This window comes from Mytilus galloprovincialis, chromosome 8 (assembly GCF_965363235.1).
Source record: "Mytilus galloprovincialis chromosome 8, xbMytGall1.hap1.1, whole genome shotgun sequence".
Taxonomy (NCBI): domain Eukaryota; kingdom Metazoa; phylum Mollusca; class Bivalvia; order Mytilida; family Mytilidae; genus Mytilus; species Mytilus galloprovincialis.
In genome coordinates, this window is record NC_134845.1 from 88,484,986 (window position 1) to 88,502,031 (window position 17,046).

The 17,046-nt window shown below is 31.8% G+C and overlaps 1 protein-coding gene across 1 annotated transcript; it reads right to left on the reverse strand.

Annotated features, from left to right (window-relative positions):
- Nucleotides 1–728: 728 nt before the first annotated feature.
- On the reverse strand, nt 729–16,360 carry LOC143042770 (uncharacterized). Its single transcript, XM_076215232.1, has 7 exons — nt 16,207–16,360; nt 10,831–10,872; nt 9,921–10,036; nt 6,416–6,503; nt 2,120–2,161; nt 1,363–1,475; nt 729–825 (listed from the first exon to the last, which is right to left on the reverse strand). The coding sequence occupies exons 1-7, from the start codon at nt 16,301–16,303 to the stop codon at nt 811–813; spliced, it is 513 nt and encodes a 170-aa protein (XP_076071347.1). The 5' UTR covers nt 16,304–16,360; the 3' UTR covers nt 729–810.
- Nucleotides 16,361–17,046: the final 686 nt, after the last annotated feature.

Below are 17,046 nucleotides of genomic sequence, written 5' to 3' on the forward strand. Positions count from 1 at the left end.
TACAATGCACTTATATCGGGTTGTAGCACCATCAAGTCATGCTAAATTACTGAAATCTTCAAAATTCTATCATTTTAGTTAAATTTTAGACGGTTTCCGTGTAAAACGAAAGTGGCCGCATTCGTGTTCATCCTTAATATTGCAATGTTAGTTGTATTTTATGATAATACATAACATATATAAAGGTTGTGGATGAACACGGATGCGGCCACTTTCATTTTTGACAAAAACAATCTGAAAAGTGACGTTTTTTGGCATATTTGAGAGATTTTTCATATTTGAGCTTCAATTGGATCGTTTTTAATGACTTAATCAGTTAAAATCTTTCACATAAAGTAATTGAATCAAGTGAAATAGACACTTAAGTGTTTAAAAAGTGGTCAAAATCTTTCGTAAGATGAAACTGAAATTTGAGGCCAAAATGAGTCCTTACCGGACCTACTCCTTTTTACACACGGCCGGTTGTTAAAATAATGTAGTTAAGTGACGATTCGGGGTGATAATGTAGACAATTGTATGTTTGATTTAAGATATTGATTGTAGTTTCTGTTTCAATCCTTTCGTTTAATTGTTTTTCCATTGGTGTATGCTCAGCAGTAAGCTATAAATCATATTCCTTATATAATATAAATCATATTTTATTCATCATCGTACAAAAACCTGGAATAAATAGAGTCATTGTATAACGGGAATGGACATTTCATGGCCTTAAAAATTCAAACAGTACAAACTAAATGATTCTGATTTATTATCTTTCATCATTCATCATAATATTCGTCCATTGCAATATAACGATATCCACATACACTTTTATGTACAAGTTTTCTGAAAAATAAAAGTTGTTAAAGTTTAGAATATTTCAAAATATACAGTATTAAGTCACATACTCAAATTAGAATTTAAAATTACAACAATTTGCCATAGTTTTTAAGTTTCTCTTCTACTCCTTTCACACTCAAACGTGTTTGAAATAAGCGAATTTCCATTTGACCTGTTATCATTTTCACTAATTCACAAAGCAAATGCTTAAGTCAGGAATATATTCAATTGTAGATGTTAAGTTAGAGTTCTTAGATTTGAAAATAGATATCATTCAAAAGCGTTCTTCTTTTAAGGATATAAATTAAAGCAAGATTTTCTGCCACATATTTTACCCCTTGATTAAAGTTTAACTAAACATCAAAGCTTAAGACTCTTTAGAAACAAAATTTCAGTAAGATTCAATATGACTGTGTTACAATGTTGCTTCTTTATCATAATGTTTAATCAGCAAGCAGGCAAAACTTGATTCTGATAAGTATGCGAATGAGTATGTTACAGTAGGATACAAAATTAGAATTATTTCAAAAGCATCAAACTAACCTTAGTAAATAAGCAAACAAATCCATGTTTGATATCACAATTTGTCCACATATTGCGAAGTATGCCGTTGCTGAATCTTTGAATCATACATTTCTTATCATTTGTTGAAAAACCTTGAAACACAAACAAAAAAAAATCTTTATTTACAATAAATGTGTAACTATGTGAAAAACAACATAATTAGTTGAAAATTAGAAACAAATGAGAAAAAAAAAACCCAACCCTATCAATGAATTTCTAATGGGTAAACGAAACATGCGTCGCAATTCTGAACTGAATGGTACAATGATGATGGTGTTACCTGACATATCGATACACAAGTGTAAAATCAAACAAGCAGACATTTCAAATCTATTAACCGTTCACAAAAAAAAAAAAAAAAACAATTTTGAATAAGCTGTTCTTAATGTCATAAGTCTATAGTTGTGTCCGGGCGGTTTTTGCGTAATTGAAATTCGATAATGTTGATGCCAAAATTGTATAGGTACTTGCAAAAGCATGGCAAAATTAACCAACATGCATTGCCTTCAAAATCAAATCTGTCTAATGTAAATTTGCTTGAATGAGCTTGAACTGTAGGTTCTTATTAAAATCTAAATAAATCAACGACGAATCAATGCTCTTTAACTTTTTTATTGAGTTGTCCTTCCAACTTTTTTGCATTCGAGTGCCAATGATTACCCCATCATTAACACAAGGAAATACATTTTAGTTACGAAACATTTTTTACTTAATTATGTTTAAAGCTGATAATTACCTGTAACAGGAATAGCACCAGTCCATAGATCGAAGCTCTTTGCTGTAAAAAGAATTAAATCGTTAGCGACTTCAAGTCAGACAGAAAAAAAATCCAGTTTAAGTACACAGAACCCTGGAAAAATAAATAAACTGTTTGTGATCGGAGTAAAACTGTTTTCTGAGTATAAAATGCAAATAGCAGTTTCTTTATTTTGTGAGTACGAAGCATTTGTCTTGAATGTTAATCCATCAGGAACGCTTAAATTCAATCATTTGACAGACAATGATGTATAACACCTAACCATGTGAAGAGCTTGATAACCGAAGTAGACCTAAAATAATTACCAAATTTATCGAAGGTTGTCTTTGCCTTTTTTAACCTTAGATTCTTTCTAAATTTTGAATTTAACATCGGAGAATTTAAGGATAAAATTTTCAAAATAAAGTCAGAACCGAATAACTAACTCCTGATCTGATGGTACTCTCGGGATTTACAGTCCACCAGCTGTGTTATCGATCCAGCGCTAATAAATTCAAATTCAATTAACTCTTTATTAATTTTGCACGTCCCAAGCGGTTTTTTGGATTAACTTCACCAGGAAAGTATTTTGGAATTTCAATAGTACTTGATGGTACATATATAAAACAAACATATTTTTAAAAGTCATGATTTTTTGCCGCATTGACTTAAATATAGTATATCTAAAATCGCTATTTGTACCTAAGGACTGTTATGCGTAGATATCTGATTGGCTCGTTTTACACTATCCGTGGATAAATGGGAACATTTTAATTATCTTATATATGCATTGTTTGATCAATTGAGGAGACTTATTCTACCTAATGAAATTGGGTCAAAAGTCTTTGGCGTATTCAATTAAGTTTCGATTGAGATTAAGCCAAAGTCGTAAAAAATACCGTGCATTAGTTACTGGTTGTTATTTTCTATTGATAAAGAAAGGCAACAGTAGTATACAGCTGTTCAATACTTAAAAATCGATTAAGCGAAAACAAATCCGGGTCACAAACATAAACCGAGGGAAACACATCAACTATAAGAGGGAAACAACGGAACAGAAACACTGAACTGCAACAAAAACAAACGCCAGCATACATAGAAATGAACTATTTGATAACAACTGCCATATTCCTGACTTGGTACAGGACATTTTAAGAAAACAATGGTGGGTTGAACCTGGTTTTATGGCTAGCCAAACCTCCCGCTTATATGGCAATGCTAAAAGTAATGCTAAAATGACAACATTACGTGACACGAATACAGTACAAATACACACAAGAACACTCAGGACAGAGAAACACATAAATAAATAATACAATTATAGTACATTACAACATGTAAACCACAGAATAACAACGGACACCTCCCGTGTATCCACGACAGTTCACCAAGACACCACAAACGAATTATAAACTGTGCGTCACACCAATGTATCACCGCCACAAAAAGTAACGTATTTTTTTGTGACGTTTATATTATTACAGGTAACTTTCAAAAAATAGAATCGATATGTTTTATTGCAGACACGAACAAGAATATAAGATTGAGTTTGTAATGGTGTTTTTATTTGTATTTTCTAACCATGTCGGTTTTTCTTCTAACTCAAAACTGTTTATGAAAATAAAACCTGTGCATATAGTTGCATATAGAAAATAAAAATAAAACAATTGTAATATAAGGCAAAATCATGTAATACCAAACAGTAAACACACTTGAAAACAAACAATATAAAACAAAAACACTGTAGACGAACCACGAGTAACTCGACTATACTGACAAATAAGACATATGTGAAATGTACCGAAAATACAGAATTCAAACCATGAACGATAAGACACATCACAATATCCAACCAGACTTACAAAAGAAACATCATATCTGAAAACATGAATGTTGGATGTGTTAATACAGAGACACGTCGTATAGCAATGCGAATTCATACTCGGCAAAACAGTCATATTTGGGAATAGGTCACGTTTGGTACTTCGCAGACCAGACGACGTAGATGGTAAATTACAATTTTAGACGTGGTAAAATGTCGTTAATTAGTTTAGACACAGACACATCGTATAAATCAACAAATTCGTGATGGTGTCCATAAAATTTACGTAGCCTCATTTTTTCATCTTTTCTCCTCATAACTCAGTTAGAGCAGTTAAAATTGGAGTAATAAAATTGTCTACCTTAAAAGGATAACACTTGAAATTCAAAGCCTTGCTTTTTGAGGCAGATATGTGTAGTAGATAACATTTAAAAGACCAAATTATTACATTTAGACAAAATGTGTCTGAAATAATAGAAAACTACTGTATGTGTTCTTTTTCGCGGTATATCTATTTTCACGAATATACACGAATACAAATGCAGCGTAAAAGGACGTAAAACCCTTTGAATAATTGTCTTTCGAACTTACAACTGTACATGAACATTTACCTGATTTCCCTTCACATCTCCTCGTTTGAACTTTGAAACTGTTAAAACAACACCAATGATCCGGACAGAAAAATCAATTAAGGACAAAAGGTTATAATGACCCAAGCCAAATCTGACAACTTTATTGTGAAACTACAACTTAATCTGAGTATTTTGTCTATTTAGCAGACGACTGTTTCGTCTACGGAACAATCTTTGTTTATTTTTTTACAATTTAACTTACTTGCTTTTTAGTAGTTTATTTTTTTGTTTAACAAAAAGTTGAAGATCAAGTTAATAAAAATTTTAAAAGATTTTACTCAATTTTAACATAAAAGCTATTTACCTTGTAAAATTGAAACTCTTGTTTACTTAATACAGAATGATATTTATCAATGTTTTGATATTTTTGCAATACCGCGAAATTAAATACACGTGAATTCATCGACAATACCGATTTCGCAAAAGTAAGTACGCGCGAAAAAATGTACAAATACAGTAATGAATTTACGGCAAACAAAATATGCTTTATAAAAGATGACATTTATTCATACCTATATCAGTTAAATGGCGAACAGGTAAAAGAAATTTCAGTCGTTGCAGGATCACGTACTGACAATTTGCATATAGACTCAGGTAGTATATAAACTCATCATAGTATGGTAGTGTAGACAATATATGACAACATTGATTTCACCCTTTACCGAATGTAGTTTATTTCGTGCTATGTAATGATTTAAAGTTATGATGAAAACTATAGATCGTTGCGCTCACGACAAAAGAAACATATTTAGTCAGCTGTGAAACAGAATTTTCATATCAGGAAACAAATTCGTGATGGCGTCCCCGCCACATTATTTATGTATGTGCCTGTCCCAAGTCAGGAGCCTGTAATTCAGTGGTTGTCGTTTGTTAACGTGTTACATATTTTTTTTTCGTTCATTTGTTTACATAAATGAGTCCGTTAGTTTTCTCGTTTGAATTGTTTTACATTGTCTTATCGGGGCCTATTATAGCTGACTATGCGGTATGGGCTTTGCTCATTGTTGAAGGCCGTGCGGTGACCTATAGTTGTTAATGTCTGTGTCATTTTGGTCTTTTGTGGATAGTTGTCTCATTGGCAATCATACAACATCTTTTTTTTTTATAGTTTATGCAATATTTAAAAGATGATATTTATTCATACCTATATCAGCTAAATGGCGAACAGGTAAAAGAAATTTCAGTCGTTGCAGGATCACGTACTGACAATTTGCATATAGACTCAGGTAGTATATAAACTCATCATATTATGGTAGTGTAGACAATATATGACAACATTGATTTCACCCTTTACCGAATGTAGTTTATTTCGTGCTATGTAATGATTTAAAGTTATGATGAAAACTATAGATCGTTGGGCTCACGACAAAAGAAACATATTTAGTCAGCTGTGAAACAGAATTTTCATATCAGAAGGATACTTTCCCCTTCCCCAATTGGAACCCTATGTTTAACATCTCCTTTGAAAGTATTTACTCTCTATCATTGAAGTCATGATGGGAAACATAAACTTCTTAATATTGTATCAATTGGAAGATGTTTACTGCATATGCAAGCAAAACTTGAATGTTGCTACATAGATTTAGAAAGGTTGCGATTGACAAGCTGAAATCATCTCTGTTGTCGTAAAGTTTTGTTCTCAACCGACCCTCATTGTCAATTTCAAGATGAAAGTCAAGATATTAAAAAGACTCAATCCTACGATGATCAACAATCATTCCTAAATCACAAGGCATTTTGATTGGCTTTTTACAATTATTTAAATATTTCTAAACAAAAACAAAAAAAAACCCTGTAAAACAACACAAAATAATTAGAACACATTATTTTCGACTAACTTACCGATATTGAATAGTTTTCTGACCCCATAAGCTTCTGCTTCACTATTTGTCCTCCAAAGGTTGGCTCCTGTTGTCCCAATGCAGAACGTCTAAAATTCAGAAACATGACTCGGATTGATGCAGCATCGTCATTTTTAACATATTTTTCTTATTAATACAAAAATGTTACGTTCGTTCTTTTCTTTAACATTGGAAAAATATAATCAACAATAACGCAGATTTTTCCTACATCAGTACTGCGAGTTTTGACAATTAAACTGTCACGTTAAGTAATATGTTTCGAAGTTTCTTTTGTTTCTGTTGTTATTTGGTTGTCTCGTTAACGTACACATCATATAACCGTTTAATTACCTCTGCAGTTACTAAACCAGCGTGACGCCTGTATCATGTAAGTTGACAGGAAAATTGGACTTTTGTCAAATGACACGCAAAAGTATGTTCTTACTTTGTAAATACTTCACCAATAACTAACATCAAACATGTCTAGTAAATAAACTCATCACACAAACAACATGATTACAAATATTGTACGTCAGACGAGCGTTTCGTCTACAAAAGTCTAACAAGTGACGCTCAAATCCAACAAAATTAAAAGCCAAATAAATAACGAAAATTAATACCATTTAGGACACAAACATCCGAACGGTTGTACCAAATATAGTTATGGTAATATATTTTTGAGGTAGAACATCGATAACTTTAAAGTTGTATAAACGTGTTTTTTTTATAATTGTGACAAAATAATTGAGAATTCATGGCTATACGGAAGTGCTGGATACTGGTCTTGTGATACCCTCGGGGATCCCACCTCTACCAGCACAGGCAATAACTGGAGGTCTGTTCCAAAAACCTCAACGAATATATTATGTGTGTATGCGTATATAAGTCCATACCAAACATCATTAGTAGTTCTCCTTTAGTAGACACAATCACCAACTAGAAAACAATAGTGATTGTTCCAGTGATAACATTTCTACAACACGTCTTCCGACTTCATCGAGGATAAACAAAATTTATCAGCCAAAACCTGTTATTTGATAGACATCTACAGATATATATCATCCGAAACAATTGCTTCTGGATTTCTTCGCTGTCAATGTATTTAAGGTTGTAGCCAGGTGAATTAAACAAATCGGGAATTTAAAAATGATACTATAAATCTGAAGAGCATTAGGAACAAAATAAGCTGATAGGGTATTTTAGTCTAAGATGCATGGTTTTTTTATTAGTTGTTATTGGCTTTGAACTAGCTGTCAGTAACTGCGAGTACTCTGAGATCTGTATTGTCTTTTTGTTGAGGGGATGTATAAGTACCCTGCATGTCCACTCTGTAATTTTGTTACTGGGTATCGATCTGATGAGTTAAGTCCTTTTCAACCGATTTCTACAGTTTGTTCATTTGTTGTACTGTTACACCACTGTCCTAGGTTAGAGGAGGGTTGGGCTTCCGCTAACATGTTTTATCCCACCACATGTGTATGTGCCTGTCCAAAGTCATCAGCCTGTAATTCAGTAGTTGTCGTTTGTTCTGTATATCATATTCGGTTTTCGTTCATTATTTTGCACATAAATCAGGCCGTTAGTTTTATCGTTTGAATTGTTTTATATTTGTCATTTTCGGGCCTTTTATAGCTGACTATGCGGTATGGTTTTTACTCATTGCTGAAGGTCGTACGGTTACCTATAGTTGTTAATTTCTGTGTCATTTGGTCTCTTGTGGAGAGTCGTCTCATTGGAAATCATACCACATCTTCTTATCTATATATATATAAATTTTGATAGGTTATGGAACTCCTTTTCGATACATTTTTTTAAAGGATGACTATGATATTACATTATATTTAGCATAGGCATTAGTAAGAAAAAAATCTAGAATCTGCTTAAATTTTGGTAAATGGCCCTTTATGAGCTATTGAAGTCTTATATGAAAAGAAAAGTGGGTGATATGAGACAAAATCCTTTATCGTGGTAAAAAACCGAACATCTGAAAAAAAATCCTAAACCTCACCTAAATATGACAGTTGTTATCCATTCGTTTGATGTGTTTGAGCATTTGGTTTTGCAATTTTGATTGGGGACTTTCCTTTTTGAATTTTCCTCGGAGTTCAGTGTTTTTGTGATTTTGCTTTTTACTACATCCATAAGACTATGTTGACCTCAAAGGTAATATATATTATACAGACATGAGAGGAAAAAATTGAATCCCATAATAACAAGATGCCTGTCAAAGATTTAAATCTAAGAAATTATTCTATCATGCATCTTGAGCGGAAGCGAGGTGTAAAATGTGGGCAAATATAATGCCTAACCATGTAAACATTAGCATAGAGCATGGCATGATAGAACTATTTCGATTCTAATATGAAATTTGGAACTTTGTTCTTCGAAGCGGGCTTATAATACACGTCAGGCCGCCATTATGACTTTATAAAGCCAAGATGATGTAGAAAATCAACCGTTTCACGATAAAAAAAAATAAACAGATACATGTAGACTTAATTTAAGAATGATTTTTGTTAATTGCCTAGCGAGATACATCATCAAAAATGTCCATTTTTTCTCCGGCGTTGCAATTTCAATTGTGACGTCAATCATGTGTAGTCCATGTTTTATTGCAATTAGAACATTGCTTTGTTTCCAAGGCGAAAGAATAACATCAAATTATAATTTTTAATTTTGGCAATACCTTTTATTCTAAGCATTTTTGTCTTTCGAGCATTTTAATGAGCTGTAATGCTAATGTAAATATCAGTTTTTTAATTTGTTGCAACAGGGTTTAGGTTTAGGGTTTAGGTTTTAAATGTGTGTTCTGAGAGACAAATATGTTGTTATCACTCTGAAACATTTTGAATGTACAATTTGTTTTAGGAATCCTCTGCATAAATTTTACAAATATCTGTGTATTTATTAATAGAAGCAACTATTATTGGATTTGTTTTCCAATGAATTGCCAAGCATTGCCTATAGAATTCAAACCTGGTTGCATTATTCCATTTTGAAAGGTAAAATTCCATAAAATAAAAACTTTTCATGATAATGACTGCGTCATTAATGCATAAAGATTCTCGACTTACTTCAATATTACAAACTATTAAAGTACAGTATTTTGTACCGAAACATTATGTTCAGAAAAGGTGCTTGGGACAACAAAAACCTGAGGGAAAATCAACGTTTCAATTTCCTGGAGGTGTGAAATGTCGGTCTGTTTATATTTAAGTTCTCAAAAAGAGATGTTTATAGTTAAACATTTGTGAAATTTAATGCCAATATAGAGGTGGAAAAACAGCCACATTGAATCCATGAAAAATAACAAACGCTTATACGTTTAGACAAAAATAACTGTTGTTTCAGAAAGCATCATTTCCTCTTGCATTTTCTCCCGGTGATATATATCTAAGTTTAGGTTTTTTTATATTTAAGTTACTTTAGATATCAGCAAATCAAAATGGAGGATACGTTATTAGATTAGGAATAATCAAATATGATACGACACAAAACATACTAACCACAGCCTCATACCAGGTTCTCTTATCCCCGTCATTGATGTAGTAACAATTTGGGCTAGCAGTTTGGTTATCTAACAATGCATATTCAGCAGGGCACATGGTTGGAACACATGGTGCTATTCATAAGACATAATATGAGGTAATTATTCAAATAAATAACAACAACATAGATTTAAACACAAACAAACAAATTAAGATAAAATGTACGGTATCTCTATGATAAAAAGTCAATATACACTCAATGCAAACCTGATTGATGTTAGATATAAAAAAAAAACAATATACTTATATTCTCGTAAGATATAATATACTTTTTCTATAGTAAGTATTATTGGTACATCAGTTATGACAACGTTATTGTTATTCGTATAGTAAAATACAGGATTGCAGACTTAATAAAACATACAAGATATACCTTCAATTATTTTTTTTTAAATATCAACGTTAAAATATTGGTATGTCAAATTTTGTCTCTTTGTTTCAGTTCTGTATTTTTAATTTAAACGCGATATAGTATCCGGGAAAATAAATTAAATTACATTATATCGTATTATATTTATCAATGTAATTCGATCTTTGGCAGATATTGTAAATAAAACTCTGCATAATTCATGTAAGCTTTTGATTTTATATGAATATAGCTACTGACCATTACTACATGTACTACTATTGTTATGACTTTTTCTGTCAAATCTTTTATTAATCTCTAGCAATTAAATGCACATTAGGTACTACGGTACAGCATTTAACAATAAGCTAATTTTAAGAAAACATCTGAACCTATTCATATCATGTAATATGTAAAGTGGTTTCATCATGCAATCGCATGATTTGAACTATTTGAATTATAAATTGATAAGCAAACATAGACAAAGAATTAGCACACACAAATAACAATGTGGATACATACCGGGCATGTATTCAGGTTCGCTTCGTCTTTGTCTTACAATTCCTAAAACATAGACAATATAACGTATTGTATTCTGTTCATTAATATCGGCAAATATATATAAAAGATGTCTTATGATTTATGTAAGTGTTTAAGATCAGATTGTAGATACAAATAATAACTAAAAGCTGAGCTCGAATCTTTGTCTGTCAAGTCCTTAAAAGACTCAAGTAAATAAAACATGTTCGACATAATGTTCTAATGATTTAAATCAACCTTATTCTAAGAAAACTTTTGAACTGATTCATTTTATGTAAGGCGTTTATAAATGTTTATACATTTTCAATATATAATGAAATCAAAATGAAATTCTAATCAGTTACACGTTTTCATAAGTGTTATGATTGAACGCAATCAAAATCAGATTGAATTTAGACTTTAAAGTATTTAGAAGTCTTACTTCCTATATATAATTGGAAGCAATTATACCAACAGAATAATACTAGTCAGAAAAAATATATTAAATGTTATACTTTTTGAAAATTAGGGTCCAAATGTACTACAGGCTCGACCTGTCTTGACTAGTCTCGACCTGTCTCGACTAGTCTCGACTCAGTCTCAACCAGTCTTGACCTGTTTTGAGACTAGTCTTGACCTTCAAATTTAGTTTTGACTGGTGTAAATCAGCCCATCTAACCATCGAGACAGGTCGAGACTAGTCAAGACAGATAAAGACAGGTCGAGCCTTGGTCAAGACCATTTCAGACTAAACAAAGATCATCAAGTACTGAATCAGACTAATTAAGTAAAGTCGAGACCTAGTCGAGTACACTAAAGTACAGTTAAGTACAGTCAAGACAATGTCGAGACTAGTCGAGTAAAATATGTGCTCGATTTTACTGGTCGAGCACAAAAACTGGTCAATTCAGACTCTGAGCATATTGTAGTTCTTTGATTTACGATTCTGCTTTATTACAAAATGTTCAAAAGAAAATTGTACAGTGTCCGGATATATAAGGTGTTGTATAGTTATAAACCATCTCGTCAATTTCGGCAGATTCATCTTTACCGATTATAAATGATATCTGGGACGTCCGAAAAAATATACTCGTTCTGAACACGAATGCAATATTTGCCCCTGGAAGTCTAGCTGCCAACAAAATCAATCAACCGACATAATATACTAACAGTCAGTCAGTATAGTAGTCCCAGATGAGAACTTCTCATATGATACTTTTCATTTTATAGCACAAAATAATCAGTCATGTCAGTGTTGGATGATTCGGTCAACAGTTTTGTTATACAAACCATCCTGAACTACTGACTTTAGTGACGGTTCAATATTATGAATACATGTACGAGGAGGAAATGCTGGCACTCTAAATTGATATGTAGAGGATTTTGTAGTCATCATGGCCATTGTGTACCCATGTTGTTGTCAATTGTTTTATACAATCCATACTGAGTGAACAAATTTATGATTTATGATGCGGCTATAAAATGCGAATAATCATGAATATTATGGTCAGTCAGTAAACGAATCCCAGATGATGCCACCTCATACATGTCATACTTTTATCATGTTTATTATAAAGTACGAATATGAACAGTTTTGGTTGATGAGGTGAAATATTTTTGTTATACGAGCCACCCTGAAATATTAAAAGTACTGATTGTTTGTGATGCGACAATATTTTGAATGAATAGAGGACATGCTGGCACTCTAAATTGATGTGGACAAATACTTGTTATTATTGTGTTCGAATATTGCTGTCATTGGTATCATACAATCCATCCTGACATAAAAAAAAAATACTTATTTATTTTCAGGCGATATAAATTTAAATAATATCGTGCAAATATGGTCAGTTTTGGTTGATGCGGTCAAATAGTTTTGTGATATGAGGTAGTCTGAGATATCAAAACTACTGTGGTTTTTTTTTTTATTGCGAGTCAATATTTTGAACATGTTGAATATAAAGAGGACATGCTGGCACTCTAGATTAATGCAGACAAAATTTAGTAGTCATTGTGTTCCAATATTGCTGTCATTTGTATCCATCCTGACATTATTATTTGTTTACTGATTTATAATGCAGCCATGTAAACTTACATCATAACGTGCAAATGTGGTCAGTTTTGGTTGATGCGTCTAATAAGTTTGTCATATGACGCAGCCTGAGGTGTCAAAATTACTGATTTCTTGTGACGAGTCAATATTTTGATTAAAAAAAGGACATGCTGGCACTTTAGATTCATGCGGAGAAAATCTTGTAGTCATTGTGTTCCAATATTGCTGTCATTGTATTATACAATCTATCCATGCATAAAAACAGTTACTGCTTTATTATGCAGCCATAGAAATTTACACAATAAAGTGCAAATATAGTCAGTTTTGGTTGATGCAGTCCAATATGTTTGTGATATGAGGCAGCCTGAGATAACAAAACTACTGATTTTTTTGTTGCGAGTCAATATTTTGAATATGTTGAATAAAAAAGGTCATGCTAGCCCCATACATTGACGCGGACAAAATTTAATAGTCATTGTGGTGCAATAATGCTGTCATTTTTATTATACAATCCATCATGACATAATAAAAAACGTTACATGATAACGTGCAAATGTGGTCAGATTGGTTGATGCAGTCAAAAAGTCTGTTATATGAGGCAGCCTGAGATATAAAAAAAACTACTGAATTTTTGTTACGAGTCAATATTTGGAATAAAAAAAGGACATGCTGGCACTCTAATTTAATGCGGGCAAAATTTGGAGTCATTCTGTTTCAGTATTGCTGTCATTTGTATTATACAATTCATCCATGCATAAAACAAATTACTGATTTATTATGCTGCCATATAAATTTATATAATAAAGTGCAAATATGGTCAGTTTTGGTTGTTGCGGTCAAATATTTTTGTGATATTCGGCAACCTGATATATCAAAACTAATAATTTTTCGTGGCTAGTCAATATTTTGAACGTGTTGAATAAAAAAAAGGACATGCTGGCACTCTGTATTGATGCGGACAAATATTTGTAGTAAATGTGTACCAGTATTGCTGTCATTTGTATTATATAATCCATCCTGACATAAAATAAATTACTGATTTATTATGCGGCCATATAAATTTAAATAATAACGTGCAAATGTGGTCAGTTTTGGTTGATGCGGTCAAATAATTTTGTTATACGAGCCAGCCTGAGATATCAAAACTACTGAATTTTTGTTATGAGTCAATATTTTGAATACAAACAGGACATACTGGCACTTTAAATTGATGCGGACAAAATTTTGTAGTCATTGTGTTCATTTGTATTATACAATCTATTCTGACATAGAAAAAAATTACTGATTTACAGTTAAAATACAAAGAGGACTGGTTAGCACTGTAGATTGATGCGGACAAAATTTTGTAGTCATTGTGTTCCAATATTGCTGTCATTTGTATTATACAATCTTGACATAGAAAAAATTAATGATTTATTATTCTGTCATATAAATTAACATAATAAAGTGCAAATATGGTCAGTTTTGGTTGATGCGGTCAAAAAATTTTGTTATACGAGCCAGCCTGAGATATCAAAACTATTGAATTTTTGTTATGAGTCAATATTTTGAATAAAAAGAGGACATACTGGCACTTTAGATTGATGCAAACAAAATTCTGTAGTCATTGTGTTCATTTGTATTATACAATCTATTCTGACATAAAAAAAAAAAATACTGATCTATTATGCGGCTATATAGATTTACATAATAAAGTGTAAATATGGTCAGTTTTGGTTGATGCGGTCAAAATATTTTGTTATACGAGCCAGCCAGAGGTATCAAATAAAGACAACAGTAGTATACCGTTGTTCAAAAGTCATAAATCGATTAAAAGAAAACAAATCGGGGTTACAAACTAAAACTGAGAGAAACACATCAACTACTAAAGGAAAACAAAGGAGCAACAGGATCACTGAAGTGCAACAAAAACAAACGCCAACATACATAGAAACAAACTATTTGATGACAACTGCTATATTCCTGACTTGGTACAGGACATTCAATGACAAAATGGTGGTTGAACATGGTTTTATGGCTAATCAAACCTCCCGCTTATTAAAACTACTGAATTTTTGTTACGACTCAATATTTGGAATAAAAAGATGACATGCTGGATCTCTAAATTGATGTGGACAAATTTGTGTAGTCATTGTGTTCCAGTTTTGCTGTTATTTAAATCATACAATACATTCTGACATAAAAAAAAAAAAAAAAAATGAAATTACTTATTTATCAAGCGGCTATAAAAATTTACATAATAAAGTGCAAATATGGTCAGTTGTGGTTGATGCGGTCAAATAATTTTGTTATACGAGCCAGTCTGAGATATGAAAACTGCTGATTTTTGGTGATGATTCAATTATTGAATAAAAAGAGGACATGATGACAGTGTTAATTGGTGCAGAAAAATAAACATTAGTAATTAGGACACTCTGAATTGTAGCCGACCATAAACAGGATAAAAATTTGTAACTGTACACCAATATAATTTCATTTATCATGATTATTTTATACAATCTAAGTACTATGCGTTTTTTCCATTGTTTATCGATTTTATCTGATAACCAAGTTTATAAGATTAATGCTACATTTTAAACCAGACCAGGACTGATAATATTTTATATAAAATACATGTATATACGACTTACAGAATTTGATATTTATTGAAATATATATTCAATGCACGTTAGCAGTGTAACCAGTATCGTTTTCAATTTATAAGAAGGCAGATCACGCAGAAATTTGTATAACAAGCAAAGTTTTAAGAGAACTTTATTTCTAAATGTATTTAGTCTGATTTGTTTATATCAAGAAACAAAGACATTTAAAAATATTCTATAAAAAATCGATATAGAGCGGTCCTGGTAACAAGTTAACTTAGTGTTGAGCACACCAGCCAAAAGTTAACTTGAGAGCAGGTCTGCTTCGATTGGAGTTGTCAAAATCAAAGTTAATTCATTGCAGGATTGGTTTCGAAGTTGACTTATAATAGTAGCGGACCTGTATCAAAGCTAACTTTTTCTGCAGTCATACAAACAGTCCTAGAACCAAGTCCGCTTTTCAGGCTAACTTGATTGTGGTCCTAAGACTGGTCAGAACAGTCCTAAATCCTATCACAGTTTAACTCTGACAAGTTATCTTGCTGTACAGGTTAGGACTGCACCCATCTGTATGTAAAGTCAGACAATCGGAACAAATTTAACTCATGAGAGTGTATACCACACCTGCAGGACTTGCTTCAGAAAGATGTTAACGTTGTTATCATTTTCATCTATATTTTTTTTACTTTATTAGTTTCATTTTTTATATAAGAAATTTGACTTCATAATCATAATTGTCTTTACCTCTTCCGTATCCGTAGTATCTCCTCTGTGCCATCACATTTTCACAGACACCGGTAATTACAGCAATATAAATAACCGCTTGAAATGATATATTCATGCCTTGACTAATTGGTTGTTGTTGTAATAAAAATGGTTTATACCTGTATTTCTATGAATTATGACGATGTTGCTGATTTTATACCTCCAACTCGTCTAGACACGTAACATTTGCTGTCTCATTTCTGTTACGTAATTAACAAGTACTTTTACAAAAACATATTCAAAACGAGCAGGTGGTGTTTACTTGTAAAAAAAATCAATTGCAATTATCTAAATATAACAGTTTGTAATATCCAATGTAGAATATGAATAATATTCTTCATTGTTGAAAATATATAATTATAGATCAAAAGGATGAAACATATCAATCCGAATGATTAATGACCGTCTAATGTTCATCGCAATATGATATTATGTACACATGATCTGAAAACACAACTTTTTCAACAAGTTTGTACATATCCTTTCACACATGCCTTAAGTCAACAGGATGATAGATTACAATTTAAATTCAATCTAAATTGATAGTACAAGCGAAAAGTCTTTGTTCTCCATAGACATTACATAGTATGTGCTTAATGATGTAGAGTAAATATGTACATACAAATAATGGATAATACAAAATTAAAAGAAGAAGCAGTCGTATTGCTTTCAAAATAATTGAAAAATGGTTGCAAATAGATTTTCACCCCGGAAAAACAAATGTTTAAATTGCATGTACATATACAATATATGTACATTGCCGGAAAATGTAAAATTTATTTGTACGAGCTTTAGAAACAGGACCAAAAGCGAGTCTCG